The sequence below is a fragment of the Lasiodiplodia theobromae genome (genome assembly GCF_012971845.1).
Source record: "Lasiodiplodia theobromae strain AM2As chromosome Unknown scaffold_3, whole genome shotgun sequence".
Classification (NCBI taxonomy): domain Eukaryota; kingdom Fungi; phylum Ascomycota; class Dothideomycetes; order Botryosphaeriales; family Botryosphaeriaceae; genus Lasiodiplodia; species Lasiodiplodia theobromae.
The window spans coordinates 296575-318380 of NW_023336519.1; the positions used below are offsets into that span (position 1 = coordinate 296575).

Genomic DNA, 21806 nt, shown 5'->3' on the forward strand with positions numbered 1-21806 from the left:
CCACAGCGTATGCAAACAGTTGGCCGAAGCTTCACAGAAGTGTCCCCTCTTTTGGTCCTCCCGATCATGCAGAAATCCGGTTCGAATCGTCTTCCGGGGCGGCGCAGCTCAGCAAGGATGGGCAGTACATCATCTGTTATGCGAGGACGGATTGACTCGACCCATCTCATATGGAGGTCAGATGGCACAGGTATGTCCTTTATACTGCCTTGGTAAAGACGTTTTTCCACCTGGAATACCATATGTGATGGGAAAGTGACTGTAAAGGTGTACTCATGTGTTGATTGAGACTTGGAAGAGAATGCCGTCATGAGTGACTGTGTGAATGACAGATCGGTCGCAGGCGTTGGTATTCCATCGATAGAAATGATCGAGTCTGCACAATCAGTTGCCTGGGCCTTTGGACTACTTGAAGCGCTGGTATGATCCGTGTGGCAAGGGAGCGATGACATAGAAGCCGTTCCCGTATCTATAGTGAAGTTCTTTGGTTCATTGTTGATAGAACTTGGACAATCAACGACGCTTCTCGGCGCAGAATCTTGCTGTATGTTCTCTCGCGCTGGCCCAATCTGCTTGTAGGAAGGCACTGTAGCGTCCCTCAAATTTTCCTGGGGAAGAGAATCCCTGGGAGAGTTTGTACAGGCAATAACCGGGGAGGAAATGCTTATTTCCCCAGGAGAGTCGGTCGGTTCGTGTTTCGGAACCACTAGAGAAGGCGAGGATAGTGTTGCTAGGTGATTTAATCTGCTGTGCGAACTGTGGGCATTGATACGATTTGAAATTGATGCGTCCATGTCTCGACCGTTGGTGACGAGGCTATCGGGTTTCGGTCTTCGGATGACCGTGATTGGTGTAGCCATTTGCTGGGGTGGAAAAAGTGTGCCCATTTCAATGGAGATGCTTGTGCCGATGAGGAAAGAAAAGTTTGTTGCGTATGAAGTCCCGTTATCGCATTGCTCGGAGGCGTATTTAGGAAGAATTCAAAAAAAAAAAAAAAGACGGCAAAAATCAAGACTGAGGCTTTGAGGCAGCGGGAGGCGTCAGCTTTGAGAGACGCGGGGTTACAGGGAATGTAAGCTACTTGCAGAAGGATGTCGACTGCGCAAGGTTTGGTGATAGCGCGAGGCTGACTGCAGAGATGCAAGGTAAGATTTCTTGCTTTGACCAATAAGGCAGTAATATCATCGCAAGCCAAGAGCTCAGACAGGACAAGAACGCCTCTTGAGCTAAGCCCCGCTCACAGCCTCAATTGTTCCATTCCATGTATCCAGCTCTATAAGGCTACGCATGCCTGCATCATCTCAAAATCCTATGCAACATACACGATGAGCCAATCTGCCACACCAGGTCCTTGCCGCACAGATAGCCCTACCTCTTACGAGATCGTCTCGCGAATATGGCCATCATCGGGAATTGAAGAGAATTCCATCTCCGACGAACTGTACAAGACCTTCCTCCATTATGTGGAGGAAGAATGCAATCACCGACGTCACCACTCCTCCAAATCTGCCATCCAGACACTCGATTCTACACTAAGTATCCTCGATGACTTCAGAAATACTCGCAACAAGACACGAAGAGAGCTTCTCAGTAGTATAAGCAGGAGATTCATCAACATTGAGGACCAAACAATACTGGACCAGATGGATATTGCGGCGCGCCTTCTGCTCACGTTCCACATTCGTTCCAGCTCATCCTCTCTGGGCCCAATAGACATCGGTGTCGATTCTATTGGCTGGCTAAATGATCAAACATTGGAAGACCTTGTGCACAGCCGGATAAATCGAAGCTGTGGTCCAGCGACCCGTCACCGACACCGTGAGTTCGATGAAGACTTCACCGCAACATTTCTGTCCAGCACGTGCGGGATTCGCCTTCACTGGACAAACAACTTGGCAGATCACCTAAAGCTCAATAGAAAGAGGAGAAGTATCAGCGTATATCAACACAAAGTCTGCCTTTTGCATCACTTGGATTCTTCCGAAGAGCCAATCCTTCCCAGACCATTGCTCTCGGAGACGCTCGATACCTTCGAACTCCTTTTTCCATGGCATAACAAGGACACGAGAAGCTTTCTACTGGAAAATAACAAGCCCATCTATGGTCTTGGCCGTTGCGGAAGGAAGCGCATACCGAACATCGAGCATTACGTTTTCTGGGGGCACAGATTGTCTGACCTTCTTGACGTATTTGAAGACCCACCAAGAAATATTTGGCAACTATGGAGAGATCAGCGCAATTTCAACGAGTGGGCAGCTTTCTGGCTAGCATTGTTGGTGATTGTTCTGACAGTAGTCAGCATTGTGGCGGGGACGGTATCCACGGTTTACTCGATCAAGCAGTACAACTTGGCTCTTGCTCAAGCTTGCGTTGCAGAAGATGCAGCAAAACAACTTCCGGGGTTCTGTCACTGAAACAATGTCTGCACTGGGCAAAGATGAAAATTGGGACGATTGCTGTAAAGCTGGACAACTGTATCTACCGCGCAATCACATGTCAGCACATTAACTACTAGAGCTACCCGGAGACCTGGTTCTCTGCCCACCTTTATTCCCGGGCGAACTTGGGAGACACTGCCATCTCGTCATTGAATGTAGAGCCTTTGCGCAGTAGCTCCAACACAATACCTTTCCAGGCGGGGAAGCCGACATGCTCCGAGATTCTCATGGAGTTGTTGACAAAGGCTCAGCTTACCCCACCACTTGGCCCAGCTGGAGTGCCAATCAGCATTGCCCTTCGCAAATTGAGTTCATCCCGGTTCCGGAACACGCTCTCTTCGACCAATCAGACGACGTATTACCGTTTCAGCATTCCAGACTGCGGGGATATACTTAAACACGACGAGATGCGCGACCAGGTTCCCCACAGATTCGACTTACTCGCGCTCTACACCCCCGCCCCGCTCACTCCCGTTCCGCCGCGCGCTCTCGCCCAGCCATGATACAAAAGAAGCCGCCGCCCGGATCCGCACGCCTGGAGGAAGAGGAGGACGGAGACATGCCACCGTACTACGACTCGGACGAAGACGAATCCGAAGACAACCTCAACGAATACATCGACAACGACGACGAAGACGACGACCACGCGATGAAGGCGGCCAACGGCAGGGAACGCATCACCATCATCGGCACGGGATGGGCCGGCTACACGCTGGCGACATCACTCGACGAGCGCAAGTTCGCCATCACCATCATCTCGCCGCAGCCGTCGCTCGTCTACACGCCGCTCCTGGCCAGCGTGGCCACGGGCAAGTTCGCCTTCTACCTCGCCGAGGAGCCCATCCGCGGCAAGAAGAAGGGCGTGCGCTACGTGAAAGCCAGCGTCGAGGCCATCGACTTCGCGCGGCGCCGGCTGCGCTGCAAGACGGCCTTCGACTGGTGCCGGCAGGACGACTGGTTCGAGGAGTCGTTCGACCGCCTCGTCATCTGCCCCGGTTGCGTGCCCAACATGTTCGGCACCCCCGGCGTCGAGCGCCACGCACAGTTCGTGCGCACCGTCGACGACGCGCGCCAGCTGCGCCGCCGCCTGTTCGAGCAGCTCGAGAAGGCGTCCATGCCTGGCCTGACGGAGCAGCAGCAGCGCGACAAGCTGCGCGTCATCATCGTCGGCGGCGGCCCCACCGGCGTCGAGATCTGCGCTGAGCTCTGGGACTTGGCTCAGTCGGACTTGCTGAAGCTGTATCCCGGCGTTGCCGACAAGCTGAGCATCGCGATTCATGACGTTGGGCCGCATATTCTTAGCGCGTACGATCAGAAGCTGTATGAGTACGCGCGCGAGCGGCTGATGGAGCGGAATGTGGAGGTGCGGACGAACTCGCACATCGAGCGCGTCGAGCAGAACGAGCTGTACACGAAGGAGGACGGCTGTTTGCCGTGCGGCTTGCTCATTTGGGCCACGGGCAACAAGAATGTGCCGTTGATTGAGAGGCTTGATGCGAAGAAGTACACTTCTGGATTGGTGCGTCTGCTTACGGACAATCGGCTCCGCATTCTCAAGCCGAAAAACGATGGGGATCAAGGGGAAGATGAGATTTGGGAGGGGGTCTATGGGCTAGGAGATGCGTGTGATATCGAAGACGCACCGCTGCCCACTACGGCGGAGGTGGCAACGCAGAAGGCGAAGTATCTTGCAAGTGTCTTGAACAGCGGCTCCGAGACGCCGTACAAGTTCCGGCCGAAGGGCCTGGTCACTTACATCGGCGGCCGTGATGGAATCATTCAGGACAGAGAGTGGACAGGGAAATTGGCTTGGCTGTCTTGGAGGCAGGGAAGTTTGACGTGGACGAGAAGCTTTAGGACGAAGTCGATGATCTTCCTGACATGGGGTGTTAATCGGCTGTTTGGTTCAGAGTTGGCGAGACTTTGAAGACATTGGCATGACGGCGGAGATAGTCTTTTTACATCTTCTTTTTGAGACCGCGAAGGCGTTATTGGATTTGCTAAAGCTGGCTAAAATCGTGAGTCCTCTGCTTAATCATCATCTGTCAGTGATGTTGTACTTTGAGAAGAGATGTCGAATATGTACAGCAAGGCGCCCTCTCAGACCTGTGCGCTAATAAGTTACAGTTAAACGCACCCTTTGCGTGGTAATTATCCGGTGCGCTAGAACCAGATAAGCGGCTTCTTAAGCTTCCACTAGCCTACTCAACACCCATCTCCCTAGTTAGCATAGACTCAGAACCATCCGGATCTGCTCTAGCACATGTTGGTTAAGCTGTCACACATATCTCGTTTCATACCACGTTGTCCGAAGTTGCAAGATGGTTGGTCAACAAGAAAGAGAAGTTGATTTCAGGGTATAAACTACAAAGTCATAATCGTAATCTTCATACTCATGGGGCGTTCCCTAGGGTAGAAAGAGGACCGAGCATCACCCTACTTCTGAGCATCGGCCTGCTTCTGCAGCTCGGCCTCGACGCCGCGCTGGGCCGTCTTGCCCTGGTCGTGCTGCTTCTCGTACTGCTTCTTGGCATCCTCGTTGCCGGTGAGGCCGGCAACCGCGCCACCGATGGTGCCGCTGACCCTGTCGGCAATGCCGCCGCCAAGGTCGCTCAGTTGGCCCTGAGCCTCCTGGCCCTTGCCCTCCTGGTTCTGGCGGGCGCCCTCCTGCTTCAGCGACTCGCTGCCGACCAGGTTGCCAACCATCTCCTTGCCGGAGCCGACGGTCTGGTTCCACGAGCCCTGGGTGCGGTTGGGGTCGTCCTTGGCGACGCCAGAGGCGCTGACGGTGAAGGGACCGGCCTTGGCCGCGGCGTGCGAGAGGTCATCCTTGGCTTGGGCCTCGGCCTTCTTGTCTTCGGCTTGCTTCTATAGTGCAATGTTAGCAAAGAGAACTGGTGCTAAAAAGAGAGCAGGATGTAAAGAGTGCGAAGCGTACCTTGTCGGCGGGGTTGCCGGTGACGGCGCCGATGGCAGACTGCACGGCGCTGGTGGCCGAGTCGACGTAGGACTGGAGGGTGGAGGTGTTCTTGTCGGACATGATGAATGTGGTAATGTGGTTGAGTTTGGAAAAGTTGTGGAGATTTGTTTTGAGTGTTTGTCTGAGTGCGTTTGTTTGCAGAAGAAACAGTCGATGTTGAGGCGCAAGTTGAGGATTATATGGGCGCCTTTGTAGTGCAGGTGGCATGCGAGGAAGCTATGGTGACGACAAATGACGTAGGTGGAGGGGTCGCGGCTGCCAGGTGCAAGCCAAGCATTGCGCATCCACGCGCGGATCGTCGCGATTTCTTGCAGCACAGATTCCACGAAATCGGCCACAAGCGGATGGCATTTGTGGCTGCTAATTTCTTCAGGCATTCCGATGGCGTCTGCGACGTCATTGGACTCGTGGCCTGCCCTGGTGGTGGCCGCCACGCCCGCTTGCGGGCTGAAACCATGTCGGTATCATAGATGATGCGCGCGCCGCAGATGCACCAGCCTTCGGCCCCTCCCTCCAGCAAAGTCTCCCACACCTCAGCCACCGCTCATCCCTGGATATGCGTCGTTGACCAAACCCCAAAGGCTCGCAGCGTTTTACTACTTCGCCAGCAAACGGCTGCACAAACTGGAAACCGCCAAGGTCATTGAGTTTCCGCCTGCTAGCCGCAAAAACTTGTTGCGCCTCGCCACTGGCCCAACGGCTAGATCTTGGAAGCGTTGGGCGGCGGTTTTAGCGGCGGCGCAGTCGTGGCGTCGGCCTGGACCATGCTCCGCAATCGCTTCACACTCCGCATTCTCCGTGACGAACTGTCGTGCGCCCTCCGCACTAAGCCAATTGCTGTCGCCGTTGGCTCTGCAACTCGACGCAAAACTGGAGGCGTCGACGAATTACTTGGCTTCAAGCAACAGCAGCTTGCGTGGCTGTTGTTGGCGCCGCCTTTTCCGCCGTCTTTTCCGACGACGAGCGAATACATCGGAGAGATACGGGCGACTTCAAACACGGCCGTCCTCAAGATGCATGTTCCTTGTCTGGGTAACGGCCCGTTATCGAGTGCTAGTGGAGGAATCGAAAATGCCTAGAAAAACGTGGGCTGAGGGATTGGGGCGGGATTGATGATTCAGGGCGGCTTTGCCATGCAGCCAAGCCAGTGAGGGCGCGGGACAAAAGCGCGCATATATGTGGTGTTTGACACTCCGGCCCCAGGAGTCTCACCAGGCTAGGGTTCCGCCGTCTTAGCCGGGCGGCTGCGAGATTCACCCGCAGATAGCGGGGAATTGGAGTGTTAAAAATGGGGGCGGCCGGTGATCGGCATGGTGTTGCTGCAGGCATATCGACCCGGCTGAGATGAGACGTCTCACAGCGTCCTGGTTGCTGGGAGCGGTGAAGGCCTGCAGGAGCAGGAGGGCTTTCATTGCATGCAGAGCTGCGAGCTGGAGGGAGGCAGCCCCTGAAGAAAATGCTGGAATGAGGGGCTCGCCCGCTCCTCGGCCGCGGGCGTTCTCTCATATTGCAGCGGCGGAGCTCAACACCGTCCTGTTCGTATCAATTTGATCTCGCGTGTCCGAAATAGCTCACTTCCGACAATATAACCGTCCCGCAGAAGCTTGGCCGAAGCTTGGATGGGCTGGTTCGGGGCTATAGCGAGGGCCGGACGGGGCGTGCCGGTGCTGAGGCAGCCCCGGTGTCAAAGTCCCTACCCCGAGCCTTCTCACACATCAGGAATAGGCAAGCGCTCCACGAGGCGCCGCGCGAAGAACCCCGTGGTCCGCGTCCGTGCCTGCTTGTTGTTGAAGTCGCGCTGCGAGTTAAGAGTCGGGTTTTTTCGCCGCTGTCCGTTGCTTCAGCTCCGTCAAGCCACCCCCCTCGTTCACTTCTCTTCGCTTCGTGCCTATATTTCCTCTTCTTCTTGCACTCTTTCGGAACCCGAGCAGGCCTCATTTTCGATCGCAGTGCGTCCGGCTCACTCCGCTCATTACCGCCGCCCTTTTTCGTCACACCTCCTCTTGCACCTACTCTCCGCTGGGACTGGATCTCAGCCGTGAGCACCTGCGTCGACGTGCATCACCCTGCGTCACCCACGCCGAGTTTCCAGCGACAAGCAAACTGCAAGGCGTCAGGCACGTCTGCAGGCCCTGTCCCGTCACAGCGGGCGCGAATCAGACGGTTGTGCAATCGGAAGCTGTGGGACAGCCGCGGCCAGTGGGGGAACGCGAAGCGACGCGGCACTCGGCAACAGCGCATAATCCGTAATCATGGCCGCCGAGCCCGACACAAATCCCGGCTCCGCACTGGACGCCCGTAGAATCCAGCTTCCGCCTTCCACGCCCACGCCCACCTCTTTATCCATCGAAGACGCCCTCACCCGCCCCGATCACCATGGCCCCCCAGAAATCCAACCGTCCCAGCCCGTCCCGCCCACCACACGGCTGAGGAGCTCCTCAACACCCGCACGCCACCAGCGCTTGCCCTCTCCCACGCCCCAGCTCCCCACCGGAGATAGCCTTATTTGCGCTGCCCACTCTGAGACCTCACCACTCGTATCTCCGCCGCTGGATGTAAGCGGACAAACCCCGAGGGCTTCCGCCTTTATTGAAGAAGACGACGAGCGCTCCAGCACACCCGTCGCCGTCCACAGCCTCGCCGCGCCTTCGTGCCCTCCGCCTCAACTTGAGCAGCGGCCCCACAAGTCGTTCCGCGAGCGCCGACATCGCAAGAACGCCGTCTCCATCGACTCGGTTCCGCGACAGACCATCATGAAGGCTCTTGCGTCGCGCCCGCCGCCAACCTCCAACATGTCCATTGCCTCCTCCATCAACGGCTTGTTGCAGAACAACCGCGACCGCGAACGCGAGCAGCAACAGCAGCAGCAGCAGCAAGACTCACAGACCCGCCCCGGCCTTTCGCGGAAGCGCCTCTCGGGCGCGCTTGCGGACCTAACTTTGAACCCTGAGTGCCTGACGGCCAGCAGGATCACTGCCCTGGCCTCGCCGTGTTTCTTCCACAAGAAATTCGATGCTGCCGTCAACATTGACAAGGTGCTGGAAGAGATCCGCGAGGACGACGGCATGTCGCACTCGCGCCTCCTGCAGACAGCCACGGGCGTGCGCGAGGTTTCCAAGCAGCTGCAGCGCCGCCCCGTAAAGATTCCCGTCAAGAACGTCATGATTGTTACCAAGGCCCGCGACAACCAGCTTGTCGACCTCACACACGAGCTGGCTGACTGGCTGCTCACCACACCGCGACACGGCCGCGACGTCGGCGTCAACGTCTACGTCGACCACAAGCTGCGCAATTCGAGGCGATTCGACGCTGCAGGCTTGTTAGCCAAGGACGAACGTTTCGGCAACATGCTACGCTACTGGACTCCGGAACTCTGTCTCTCAATGCCCGAGAAGTTCGACCTGGTGCTCACTCTCGGCGGCGATGGAACCGTGCTGTACACGAGCTGGCTGTTCCAGCGCATTGTGCCGCCGATCCTGTCGTTCAGTCTCGGAAGTCTCGGCTTCCTGACCAACTTCGAGTTCAACAGCTACAAGGAGCAGCTGTCGCGCGTCATGGGCGATGCGGGCATGCGCGTCAACCTGCGCATGCGTTTCACCTGCACCGTCTACCGCGCGAACCCCAGCCACGATGCCTCGGACCCGGAGTCGCCGTCGCACCTGGAGGCCGAGCAGTACGAGGTCCTCAACGAGCTGGTTATCGACCGCGGACCTAGCCCATATGTGTCAAACCTGGAGTTGTACGGCGAGAACGAGCTGCTCACGATCGTGCAGGCGGATGGTTGTATCTTCTCGACTCCCACGGGAAGCACGGCCTATTCGCTTTCGGCAGGCGGCTCGCTGGTGCATCCGGACATCCCTGCCATCCTCCTGACGCCGATCTGCCCTCATACGCTCTCGTTCCGGCCGATGCTACTCAATGACAGTATGTTGCTCCGCGTGGCGGTTCCGCGCAATAGCCGCGCGACAGCATACTGCGCCTTCGACGGCAAGGGGCGTGTGGAGCTGCGGCAAGGCGATCACGTTACGATTGCGGCGTCGCAGTATCCTTTCCCCACGGTGCTTAGTCGGCCGACGGAGTGGTTCGACAGCCTCGGTAGGACGCTCCGCTGGAACACGCGCGGCGCGCAGCAGAAGGCGTGGGACGGGGCTGACGAGAAGGGGGCGGGCGAGGAGAAGTTCGACATTGACATCGACGACGACGACCCGGGCCGGGATTCCGGGTACAGCGCGGCGACGTCGTCGGCGGGTAACAGCAGCCCGGTGAGGAGAGGGAGCGGGCTGTGGGCTTAGAAGATGACTAGAAGGGGGTGTCAGCAATTTCCTTGCACGGAGTCCGGCGCATATTATTCGTCGCCATGAACATCATACCACCTCAGATAGAGACAGAGATCTAGATACCACGTCGCCTTTGTAAGTACATAGTGTTGGAATTCCAGTTGGAGCATCTTGTTCCTCATTCGGACCGTGCTCCGCGCTTATCGCCTGCACCCGCTCGCATTCGACAGCAACCAGTGAGAGCAGGCCCGGGGGACTGGGCAGCCGGCGGGGGCGGACCGCAGCAGCCAGCCACCACGGGCAGCTGGCCCCCAAGAGGCGTGCGCGTTCTTGGGCTTGGTTGACAGGTCCAGACAGGCCGAGCCATCGCTTGCCGCTGCTCTTCCTGCGGGTTCCTGCTTCTGGTGCGGTCGGTATGACGCAGCGCTTGCAGGAACGGGGCTTGGGCGGGAGAGCGGGACTGCAGCGAGGGTGGTCACGAGCGCCATCACATGGGACCAAAGCGGCCCACCATGACAAGGAGGGTCACCACCATCTCATCCTCAGCCGGCGCACGAGATGCCCGCCTCAAAAATCAGTCATCGTACCCACCCTGAGCGGGCCTCGTGTTTGTTTCGCGTCTCCATCTTTCGCGTCTGTTATAATCACGTTGGCGGCCCCGCCCGAGTCCAGCCTGCATGCAAGATGGTCATTCCGAAACTGGTGCCCGCCTCCCTCGCCCCCATGCTGCAGTGAGCAGCCCTGCTGCCATTCGCCTGCTCGTCATTTCGTTGTTTTAATTCTCCGCCTCAACCCCCGCTCCCAATTCAGCTGCGGCGCACATGCTATGCTCATAAGGCGCGCCCGTGTGCTAATTCTTGTCGTCGGAGGGCGCGGAAGCAGGAAACCTAACCTGCGTAAAAGGTCGTCATCCCGGTGGGTCAGATGCGAACACGCTCCAGCTTCAGCGTGCTCCTGCTCGACGCGTGGTCTGGTGCGGCGTCGGAAAGAGGTGTGTCTGGGCAGTTGAAGAGGAGCTCTCACCATTTTCGGCCTTGAGAAGTTTTGGATTTTTCTTCACTTCGTCTTGTCCTACTTTCTGTCTTTGTAAGATCTTTCTCTCTCTTCCACGTCGTCCAGTCGAAATGATACCTCTTGCTGAGATTATCAGGATCATCAAGACCGCTGTGCTCGTCTGGGAGTGTGTATCCCCCTGCGTCGTCTACTGCTGCTGTCCCAAGAAGGAAAGCGAGGAAGAGCCGCAGCCCAATCGGCGCTGTGCTCTTTTCCGCTCAGCTAAGAATAAGCAAGAGGAAGGGGAGGAAGAAGAAGAGGCTCAGCCGAAGAGTTGCCTCCCTCCTGCACGTCATCGCCTCCATAAGAGACAGCCTCCCAGCCCTCAGCAGGCAGATCACGAGGAAGGCGAGCAACAGCCTAGCTCTTCTGCATCTCCTCAGCAACCCGAAGAGGACCGTCAAGACAAGAGCTGCCTTCCACTCTCCTCCAAGAAACACTTCCGTTCCAAGGCCTAACTGTCGCGCATCCCATCCACACCGTCCTTCGACACACCTTCACTGAACATTATTACCACAACAACGCATCGCCCTGCTACCATCCACCCTCAAGCAACATCATGGTATGCTGCTGGTTCTGGCCCGCCGCCCCAGCCTCTTCCAACTCGAAGAAGAAAAAGGCAAAGGCCAAGGCCAACACGTCCGCCCAACGTCGTCGACCGGCATCCTATCCTTCCGCCGCCGCAGCCGCCGAGAGCACACCGCTCTTGGTGCCCCGCGCCGCTGCCGCCTCATCCCTTTACGGTAGCGCCCAGCCCCACGCCTTCACCACACCCAACAACAAACGGGTCCGCCTGGCTGGACCCTCCTCGATAAACAACAACACCAACAGCTCATCATGGTGGGGCGGCGGCAACAACACTTCATCGCCCAACAAGAGGCCGCGGACTAGCAAGTCCTCCTCCTCCCCGACCACGTACTACCCTTCGTCGTATTACTATCCTGGGTCCTCGTCCCGAAACCAAGGCGGAGGCGGCGCAGGCGGCGGCGGTGGAAGTGGCAGTGGCACCAAGCTCCGCGGCCGCGGCAAGCAACGCGGCCCGCCCAAAGCCCATCCCGACCCGCACCCCTGCGCCTCGTGCGCCCTGCACCACCCCGGCCACGCGCATCGGACCTCGCACCACAGTCACAGCAACCACAACCATCAGGCCGGTCCCTCGTCGTCGTCGTCGGCGTATACCCCGACACATCGCTACAACACCCGCTCAGCCGCCGCCGCCGCCGCGAGAGCAGCACCCCTGACTGGCGAACCCGGTTCCTCGACCAGGAGGAGTAGTGGCAGCAGCATGTTCGCCTACGGCACCGGCCCCGTCTACGCCTCCAACCCTTCCTCCTCCGGCCGGGCGCACTACCACAGCCCGCCCGGAACGGGCGTCGGCGGACCTAGCTCATCATCGCACCGCCAGCATCGTTCGTCTCGGCCTTCAGCCAGGCCGAACACTGGCGCTCGCCGCAACCACCGCCGCGCCGACGCGCCAATCATCGACGTGGGCACCGCGGGCTACGCGTATCCGCCGCAGTATCAGTATGCAGCTGCAGGCGGTGGCGCTGGAGACGCGTCGGCGTTCGCGGTGCGCGCGGCGACGAGCCAGGCGTTGGAGAATGTGAGGAGGCAGGCGTTTAATGGCGGCGGGCAGGGGGGTTACAATTACAGACCCAGCGCGCCGGTGGCGGGGATGAGGAGAAGTAGTGGTGGTGGTGGGAGCAGGGGGGCCGGAGGTGGGAGGAGGGGGTTTCCGCCGTATGGAACGCTGGATAGGTGGTTGTAGTAGCTGAGGAGTGTTGGTTGTTGTTTTTTTTTCTTTTGTTTCTGATGATGACGATGATGAGGAAGACTGATGTGCTACGACGTTTATGAGTTTTTTGTTTTTGTTTGTATTTTCTTTTCTTATACTCTCCCGATCCCTCTCTCCCCTCCACTCCCCACCACCACCACCGCCGCCCCCTGTTGACTTGTTTTTTTTTCTTCTTCTCTTCCGTACACATATTTTTTTTGTTTTCGGGGACATATATTGTTCATGGCTTTTTTTAGTCTTTTCACTTGGCGCTTCTGGGATGATGGGCGAAACCGGTTCCGATTTGCTTTAGAGTGGTTACGGAGTTTGGTCAGTATACCCGGGGGATGGACGCCACGATGCAACCTCTCGCGCACAACAGCCGCTTCTCACTGCTTTTTGAGTTTTGCTCGGATTGCGATTGCAATCGTTTAATAATACATACACCACTTTCTTTAAAAGGGGAAGAGAAACGATGAGAAAGAAGCGAAAACAAAGTCCCAATCGGGGGGAAACTTGCCACGAGCAAAGTGGAGCAAAAACACCGCATCAGGCGCCGCCTACTACAATCTTGGCGGCTGATTGGATGAGCCCCATGTGACGCTTTGCTGACCGGGGCGTTTGAACGGATACGGCAGTGCTACCGTCTGGGTAAGCTGCATATTTAGCTTCGCGCGCGGCAAAAAATAGCAATCATTGGGTCATGGGAGCAAGAGGGCACGTCACGCGCAACAGGAATACTGATTGGGGTGGGTGGTCATTGACAAATCCTTCGTGTTTCATTCGCGACAGGGTAAAAAAATATGGACATTGAAGATTGAAAACGCGCCGTATATGTACTGCCTTTGGTTTCATCCGTTACACCATTTAAGCAGTGTAGGCCTCGTACTCCAGACTGGCGTAGATGAAGGGGCCGACGCCCTTGAGGTCGTTCTCGGCAAGCGGGACGCTGATGTAGTACTGCACGCGATCCACAAGTCAGCAAAACAAAAACCAAGTTGTCAAATGTAGCGGTGAAAGGGAAGACCCACCTCGTAAGAAGCGTTACCGCTCAAGCTGCCCACCTCGACCGTGCCCTCCCAGTTCAGCATGCCGCCGGTAGCGTTGGCGACGGCATACTCCGTGGTCATGAGTTCGTAAGCCTTGAAGGCGGGCTGGCTGTACTTTTCGCCGGCGACGTAGCCCAGACGCAGGCCCTTGAGCAGGCCGTAGGTGAACATGGCGGTGCCGGACGACTCGATGTAGTTGCCCTCGGCGCCGGCGTAGGGCTCGTCCATGACGAGCCACCAGCCGCCCGTCTCTTGGTCCTGCGCATCAACGACACCATCGATGGCGGTGACGTACCAGTCCATCAGCTTGGCGAAGCCCTTGTGGTCCTTCGGCCAGTAGTCCAGCACGTCGAGCAGGGCCATGACGTACCAGCCCAGGGCGCGGTCCCAGACGTGCGGGCTGGCGCCGGTGACGGGGTCGGCCCAGACGGCCTCCTTGAGCTCGTCGTAGCCGTGGTAGAGCAGGTTGGTCGTCTTGTTGCGCAGGTGCTCCTCGATCAGCTCGAACTGCAGCAGGATGTCGTCCCAGGCCGTCACGTTGGCCGGCTCGAACAGCGACGTCCACTGCGCGTAGAAGACGTCGGCCATGTAGATGCCGTCCAGCCACATCTGGTTGGGGTACGTGGGCACGCGGTGCCAGAAGCCGCCGGCCGGCGTGCGCTTCTGCTTGTCGAGCGAGTGCCGCAGGTTGTCGGCCGCGATCTTGTACTGCGTCTCGTTGGTCTGTCCGTACAGCTCCAGTAGCGCCCGGCCGAAGAGGATGTCGTCCAGAGAGTCCTTCTCCGCAGGCCATCCGGTGATGGTGCCGTTCTCGCTGACCACGGCATCAACCTGGGCCTTGGTCCAGTCGTAGTAGGTCTTGTTGCCGTAGGCCTTGTATGCCAGATCCGCCGCGCGGTAGAGCACGCCGTTAGTGTAGTGGTTGTCCGGCTCGACGTTCTTGAGGATCATGGAGTCGATCATCCAGGTCGAGTACTTTTGCTCGGCTGCGGATGCCGCCGTGGAAAGGGCCGCAACAGCGGCAACGGAAGAGAACTTCATGGTTAATTCGTAGCAAGCTTGAAGCCCGCTTTTTTGGTTCTAAAAGAATGAAGTGAGAGGAATTGAACGAATTGGAACCGCTGAATGGAAGGAAACGAAACGAAACAACAGCCCGGCGGGGCCCTTTTATTGTACTCCGGAGCACGATGCATTGGGGGCGGCGAGACAGCGCATTGTTCTTTTCTTCCACACGAGCTCTTGCTCCCCTGGCAGGGCGGACGTCGTCTGCATGCAGGTCATGGAAGGAAGCCGACCTTTCCCACCTTGCCAAGATCGCCGGCCGTTGCAAGCATAAGGAGCCCCAGAGCGAATCTAACATACGGCTTGGCGCGCCTTGGCGAAGAGTATTAGGGCGCAAACAGTGCTCGCAAGCGAGCTCTGCGGCACGCCTGGTTGGGCGGAGAAATCTGTTTCCGCTCTCTGGGAGGATTGCCGGCGCGGCAGGGCCGCGAGTTCGCCTGCGCTCGGCAGATGCACTGATGGATGATTGCTGCATCTTTCCCCGCGTTGGTGGAATTGGCACCGGCTAGATCGGAGCCTGAGATGTGCTTCACTGTGGCAAGTCAATTGCGAGATCGGCCTACCCATCTTTGCAGCATCAACGGGCAGTTGAAGGGTCAATGGACGTAGATGTTGAATATACGGTCTGACGAGAACATCGAATCCCCTATTGCGTGTTGCGCTAGCAAACGGCCCCACTTCGGTGCCGGTAAGGAGACTTTCTGCCAATATTCTTAAAGCAACATCTCTCTTTCCGCATGGCTTTGAGTGTGCGAATAGCCTCTTTGCAAAATTATTTTTTCTCTCTACCAATGAGCAGCAAATACAGTGTCTTCGGCTACCTGGTCCTCGGTGAAACCCATCTTCTCGACAAACGCGTGCGCGGCATATCTCGCCAGGCCCACACTGTGAAACGCCAAGAGTCGATCCCAGTCGCAGAACTGCATTCCCGAATTTTTAGTACAATCTGCCTGACACGTCTCCACTGCTCTTTGATGGTGCTGGCAGGCTGGTTCGTGCTGCGGCGAAAACATTCACTAACCTTCCTCATCCGCCACCGCTCACGCCAGCTGCTTCAGGAGCTCTTTGGCGATGATTTCGTGCACGGTAAACGTGATGTGTCCTGAGTCTGGAGTACGTTGATAAGCACAGGCCCTGTATCCTCCGTGGTCTTCCGTGGCCGAGCCGCGTCACTACTTACTGAACCAGAAGTACTCCGATATGGGCCGGCAGCCATACTCCGCGTAATTCCAGAGAATGTCCGGCTGAGCGTAAGATTTACAATAGCTTGGCACACATTCTTAGTACCTCTTGTCACCCCAGTCTCACTGGTGCCGCACTAGCGGGGTACTTACCTCGTGGTGTTCTGGATGTTGTACTGAGCGGGATCGGCCAGCACCCCGTTCAAGAATGAATTGGTATCGAACACGAAGGACCTTGAGTCGTTATGTCTGGCCTGAAAAGACGACACTTGCGATTGGACAGCCGCATTCCATTGGGCCAACATGGTGGCATTCGGCAGTGGCTTGGCACTGACAAGATTCGATGCAGTCTTGTCAAGCGGCGGAGGAAGCATCTTGGCAGTGTTAGCTCCAGGTTAAACTTAGTGCCAAGAGCGGACCTACAAAGAGAAATTTCCTATATCCTCTGCTGTATACAAGCTCCTGCGATGACCACAAGTCAGCAGCCGGATCACGCCGGACTCTCAGGCCGAACCTCGACTCAGTCCTTCTAGAATCAGGGGTCACGCACAACAGAATCAAACCATTTCCTGACTAGCGTGTCATACCACACCGGAAAGCTCACGTTGGTGAACTTGGCGCTGTCGTTGATGTCATTGATTCTGTTGCTTGAATCAGCTGATCGGGTTTCCTCAGGGGCTGCCGAGTCTAGACGGACCCAATCCAGAACGCAACAAGTGTGTCCGCTGGTTCTAGATCCAAAGTCTTGCGCGCGTACAAATCCCACTGCTTGACCTGGTCATCGAGATCCACCGTGTAGTTGTGATGCAGGGGGAGGCTGCCCTGCGTCAGTTCCGGAACTCGCCTGCTAACTTTTCGGTGGATCCACTCACTACTCGGCACTGATATCTGCACCTGCGAAGGCGAAATCCCAGAGCTTTGTTCCGGGGCAATCCGCAGGAAGGCCTTCATAACACTTCGTCAGGTATTCAACCCAGTTGGGCCCTCCGGAACTCGTCGTGTTCTTCACAATTTTGCTCGAGAGCAGCTCCTCGGGAGTGAATGAGTAGTTGAACGCATCAGAAATGAAGCTGTAGTTCCAATGGCCTTGTGTTCCTTGGACATAGGTATACGAGTCCCCAAATGCAAGCAGGTTCTTGATCTCTTGTCCTTGGAAAACAATTGGCGGTGTTGGAGGTTTCAATCCAGATGGCGCAGCTTGAATCCCTGTAGCGACAAACAGCACGAGGAACCAGGGGCTTGGAGGAAGCATTGTGATGGCTTAGGGTACGACGATAGATGCAGAAGTGTGACAGAAAAGGCAAGGTTCTGGTGTTTCTATAGATTGGCGAATGCTTGACCATGCTCTGCAGTCCTTTGCAATCAAACAAACCCGTCAAAGCGAGAATAGCATAGAAGAACACTATTATATGCGTGATTGGCGGAAAGTTCATTCCGGCATGATGGAAAAAATCCCGCTGCCATGGCAGTGTGGAGATTACCCCGCAAAAGGCATCCCCAGATTGCGGGACCATGCCCCACTGTCCATTGTTCGCAAGCTAACCGTCTTGAATATTTCAATAAATTCTTGCACTATTTTTATAAGCGAGTAACGCATTGAAAATCCCACCAATAGGCATACAGGGTACACAACACGAAAGGCCATTTCACCTGGTGCCGCCGTCTGTACTGATAGCAAAGCCCACTACAAAATCGGTTACAAAGCTTTCATTTTATGACCTACTTCGAGCAGGAAAAAAGTGCAGTAATGAAGCACTGATTTTCCAGCACAATGTAGAGAATCGACACCGCCATGTTTGCCATCACGCAATCAATATGACTCGGAAATTCGCTCACTTTTTTACCATTAGTTTACCGCACTCGCATGCATATGCCACGTTTTGTACCTGCATATCTGAGACGACCCGCGACGATCTATCGAAACAAAAATAGTGGCGGTGCGACGGCTGAGCCCCGCCGCATGCCAAGCTCACGTAGCTAAACTCAACTGATGTGAATGGTTTCCGCAGTCTGGAAGGGTCGTAGTATATCATGTTTTCACTACATTTTGTACCCGAATTCTCCTTAGCAGCAGGCGCCAGCTCCTCCCAGCATCGGAAGCTTATCAGGAGAAATCCCCCAATATCCCCATGCCTGCAACATCCTTGCGTGCGGGAGAAAGAAGAATTGATGCCAAAAGAATAAGGTAGAAAACACACCAGCCATGAATGACAAAACCACGAGGGCGACCTTTTTGTGGGTGAGCCACTGAGACCGGGCTTGCACATGATCAAAAAGGATTCGGAGAATGCTCTTTTGCTCTTCAGATAGAGGAGCATCGTCAATGATTTCCTCCACGTCCCGACCCTCATCATCGCCTGTGTCTTGAGTTGCGTTAATTGACTTGGTGTCATGACAACCATTCTTTCTCCTCTGTATAACGGTTTGAACAGCATCTTTGAAGGTGCCAGCATATTCGATGAGTTCAACATGATGCACTCCCAAACAATTACGTTGCTCTTTTGCGAACTGGCTCAAAGTTTCTGCCAGCCGCTTGACTTGTTCCTCATCCTGGCGTTTGCTGAATCTGAAACGCAAGCTAAGAGAGTCCATAGGTGGCCGATCTTGGCGGTATACCCTGAAGGAATCGTGCTCAGGAGCTGACTTGGTCTCGTCCAAAGACTTGGGATAGATCCAGATGTGATCGAAGCTTGTGGGTTCCCTTGAGAAGAGCACTGGTATATAGCGGCCATTTGCATTCGGGGCACTAATGATGTTCTTCCTCAGCTCTGCGGAATCGAAACCGTTGGGAGAAGAAATCCTGAGCTTGCGAAGGGCCCAGATCAATGCCTTCGTGAAAGAATGTTTTCCGGGCCCGGGCGTATATTCCTTCCGGTCGCACGCACCCAAGAATTCGAAGCTACGGGTGTGGCTTGATCGTGAGCGGGCCCGAAGCGCACCTGCTTCGCAGCAGTCGAAGATCACAAAGACATCAGCATCTTTTTCTCTCAAGATATTCTCTGCTCCATGCCACGCAATGGTGTTGAGTTTGACTTGGTCGTCTTTTCTTGATTGCTGGGATGAGTTACTTAAAGTATTGTCAGATTTATTTTGCTTCATGAAATGCTCTTTGTTCCACTTACTTTGTGATATTGAGTTCGCCCTCATTCTTCCCGCTAAAACCATGACCAGCGTAGTATACGATGCAGAGGTTGTGAGGGTCATCAGCCTCTAGGAGGAAATCAATGAGAATGCGCTCAAGCTCTAGTTTGACTTTTTTGTGCTCCTTCAGCTGCTCTTGACGAATGTTGAACTGGTAATCATTTTTGAACACTGAAGCGAGTTCCTCGATCTGTAGTGCCATTAGTTCCGTCCCACATAGTAATTTCAGTATCTAATATGGAAAAGTCGAACCTCTGGCAGGACGTGAATATCGGACTCCTTCTGGTCCCAAGAAAGCAAGAGTACCGAGACACGGTCATGTTTCACAGGCGCTGTGATAGGCCTGAAGTTCTTTTCAAACACGTCTTGCAATGTTTGGACCTTGTTCTTGGTTGGCTTGTCCTTGGTTGAGTTTTGGGAGGGTTTCAAGGCTGCAGTTGCACCACGTGGCCAGGGGTGGGCATCCATTTCGACTGGGCGAGGCATAGCTTCTGATGCTCCTATGGATTCTGACTCTAAGATGTGCGGCCGCCTTGCATATTTAATAGGCTGTTAAAAGCCCCCAATAATGTACCAATCGAGATGAAATTGCTGTTCGGAAAAGTGAGCAGTGATTCTGACAGCCAGCAGCTTGCGTGATGTTACCTTGAGGCTCTGCTTGACCGTAACATAGCCGCAGCGCCTCTCATCAGCAGCACGTCTAGACCCTTCGCTGCAATCATGCGTCGAGGCTGAGCAGCCGCAATGATCCTGTTGGCGAGCATGTTGTTGAGATGCTTGCAGTAGCGTGCTTGTGCAATATAAGCTGCAGATTCAGCCTTGAAGCCTTGCATTGATAAGGAAACACAGGTTTCGATAATTGGATAGCCTTGCGTGCTGCAATTTGCAGCCTTACTCGATTTTTTGTCGGCTGCGCATGCACGACGCAGCCCCGCACAAGGCTAGCAAATGCGATCGTTCGTCACACACCAGTGGCGGGGGTCGCGGTTGCCTTTCACATGTTGGTAAGAAAGGATGCCTGCCTAAAGCTGCCTCTCTTCTGCCTTGGGATGCACACAGACACCCAGAACGTAAAAGCACACCATTGGAATCCAATCCAGAGCTATTGAAAGCAACAAGACTGTGTACCTCGAGCGCTCACAGCCGCATTCACTGCAGCTAGCTGTCAAGCATGGCCCCCACCGAAACTGGCAAAGATCTCGCTGTAGAGGAGAAGCCCGAAAGCCCCAGTTACGACAACGCAGACATAGAAGTGGCCCCTGTGGTAAAGGACGTTTATGTGGTGGAGGGAACAAACAACGATGCCAAGGATGAAGATGTAAGACCCTGCGACCGATAGATGAGCCTCAGTTGACCATCTTTCAGTATACCAGCTCCGACTCGGAAGTGACGCGCTCGTACGTCCCCAAGCCCCAGAATCCTCAGGTTCGTATAATCAACGTTTAGTATAAACAAGCAGCTCACATGGAGCAGACCCAGCGCCAGGCCTTCAAGGTTGGTGATCAGGCACGGCTTCCTAGGCGTGGAGGGCCACCGATGGTGATTACGATTGTAGAGGTGCAGCCGAAGCGGTCAGACTGGGAGTATCAGGCCGAGGATAGCAACAAAAAACCGGTGAATACCATTTCGGGCGGTGTGGGGTACGAATGGATCAAACAGAAACGGCTTATCAGGACATAAGCCTCGCGTCTGCCTGATGAACCCCGCTCGTAGGTGCAGGGTTTCGTGCATATTTGCCCCGCTACGGCAGACATGTTTTTCCGCCTTACTCTAGATAGTAGTCTATCATATTTAAATCAACCGGCTCCCATGGAGGCTAGATTTTATTCCATGTTCTTCATCAATCCTCCACAACTTCATCAGTCCTTCATAAGTTCATCAATAGCCTCGTCAAAAATGTCTGAAAAAGATCTAGAGGCCCAACGAATAGAAATTTTCCCCAGTGCAGAAAGTTCAGAACAAAGCCTGCCAGAGAGCTCTGATCGGATTGATACATCATCTCAAGTCTCTGGCACCGTTGGTGAGATCATACAAGCTTTTCTCGTTATGTGCATGCAATGACCAGAATCCAGACTGTGACCAACAGAGGTCATGGTGGTGGCCGAAATGGCTGCCCATAAGTTTATTTTTCGGAGGAGATGACGGTCTCGACACAGAAGTCAGAACCTGTAAGATTACCATCATTCGTTAGTTTGAGAAAGCCTTTTATTAACCGGTTGAAGTGGAACAATGTCCCAAGGGAGACCCAAGGATGGCAGCTTTCCTTGACAGTGATGAGAACTTCATGATGTACCGCCGGTTCGGTTGGTGTCAGTCCAGGTTACTTTTGAGAAAACAGAAGGAGATCGCGGGTATGGAGAAAGATCTTGAGTTTCAAGACATTTCATTTCGTGATGAAGAAACAAGAGAGGGTCGTAAAGAGATCTCAGACTATAGGGAGGAGTTGCTGAGCAAGCTCGAGGCTAAGCTCACAGAATACAGTATTTGGCCTCCATTTACCAATGCGAAAGCTCTGCTAACGATTTGCTTAGCCCAGCTCCTCACTGCAGCCAGAGATATGATGCTCATAAGGCGCCCATCTACGTCGGAATATCGCAGCCTGCGCTACTACTGTAAACTCAATGCCCAAGACATTGATGGTCTGGAGGATGAGTGGACCCGTCAAAAAGAAGATCTCGTTACGCTCCGACCTGGTAGAGAGCATGCCTGGTTGGATAGGATCCTCGAGACCCTGTTGCGGAAAACTCGCTCGAAAATTGCTCGCAGAATATTCTGTTCCGATGTGAGCAATTGCAATACCTTTTAGAAGAAATTGAAGAAAGCTGACTGTATTCAGGAGACGAGAAAAAAG

At 55.1% G+C, this 21806-nt stretch overlaps 8 protein-coding genes across 8 annotated transcripts; 4 read left to right on the forward strand and 4 right to left on the reverse strand.

The window, feature by feature from the left end:
* Positions 1-2937: 2937 nt before the first annotated feature.
* On the forward strand, positions 2938-4365 carry LTHEOB_1045 (FAD-dependent pyridine nucleotide-disulfide protein; the record flags this gene model as incomplete). Its single annotated transcript, XM_035507096.1, has 1 exon — positions 2938-4365. One exon carries the CDS (start codon positions 2938-2940, stop codon positions 4363-4365), a length of 1428 nt encoding a protein of 475 aa, XP_035367392.1.
* Positions 4366-4874: 509 nt separating this feature from the next.
* Positions 4875-5478, reverse strand: LTHEOB_1046 (Mismatched base pair and cruciform dna recognition protein; the record flags this gene model as incomplete). Its single annotated transcript, XM_035507107.1, has 2 exons — positions 4875-5306; positions 5377-5478. The coding sequence occupies 2 exons, from the start codon at positions 5476-5478 to the stop codon at positions 4875-4877; spliced, it is 534 nt and encodes a 177-aa protein (XP_035367393.1).
* A 2192-nt stretch (positions 5479-7670) lies between these two features.
* On the forward strand, positions 7671-9710 carry LTHEOB_1047 (Nad+ kinase protein; the record flags this gene model as incomplete). Its single annotated transcript, XM_035507118.1, has 1 exon — positions 7671-9710. One exon carries the CDS (start codon positions 7671-7673, stop codon positions 9708-9710), a length of 2040 nt encoding a protein of 679 aa, XP_035367394.1.
* A 1597-nt stretch (positions 9711-11307) lies between these two features.
* LTHEOB_1048 (uncharacterized protein) lies at positions 11308-12516 on the forward strand (the record flags this gene model as incomplete). The annotated part of the gene is made up of 1 exon (XM_035507129.1): positions 11308-12516. The coding sequence occupies one exon, from the start codon at positions 11308-11310 to the stop codon at positions 12514-12516; it is 1209 nt and encodes a 402-aa protein (XP_035367395.1).
* Positions 12517-13389: 873 nt separating this feature from the next.
* LTHEOB_1049 (Cell wall glycosyl hydrolase) lies at positions 13390-14612 on the reverse strand (the record flags this gene model as incomplete). The annotated part of the gene is made up of 2 exons (XM_035507140.1): positions 13390-13482; positions 13554-14612. 2 exons carry the CDS (start codon positions 14610-14612, stop codon positions 13390-13392), a joined length of 1152 nt encoding a protein of 383 aa, XP_035367396.1.
* A 1061-nt stretch (positions 14613-15673) lies between these two features.
* LTHEOB_1050 (Lysophospholipase a) lies at positions 15674-17066 on the reverse strand (the record flags this gene model as incomplete). Its single annotated transcript, XM_035507152.1, has 6 exons — positions 15674-15735; positions 15814-15899; positions 15968-16188; positions 16365-16455; positions 16512-16631; positions 16687-17066. The coding sequence occupies 6 exons, from the start codon at positions 17064-17066 to the stop codon at positions 15674-15676; spliced, it is 960 nt and encodes a 319-aa protein (XP_035367397.1).
* Positions 17067-18932: 1866 nt separating this feature from the next.
* On the reverse strand, positions 18933-19423 carry LTHEOB_1051 (Homeobox domain containing protein; the record flags this gene model as incomplete). Its single annotated transcript, XM_035507163.1, has 2 exons — positions 18933-19145; positions 19208-19423. 2 exons carry the CDS (start codon positions 19421-19423, stop codon positions 18933-18935), a joined length of 429 nt encoding a protein of 142 aa, XP_035367398.1.
* Positions 19424-20126: 703 nt separating this feature from the next.
* LTHEOB_1052 (O-methyltransferase) lies at positions 20127-20635 on the forward strand (the record flags this gene model as incomplete). Its single annotated transcript, XM_035507174.1, has 3 exons — positions 20127-20273; positions 20321-20380; positions 20429-20635. 3 exons carry the CDS (start codon positions 20127-20129, stop codon positions 20633-20635), a joined length of 414 nt encoding a protein of 137 aa, XP_035367399.1.
* Between the last annotated feature and the right edge of the window lie 1171 nt (positions 20636-21806).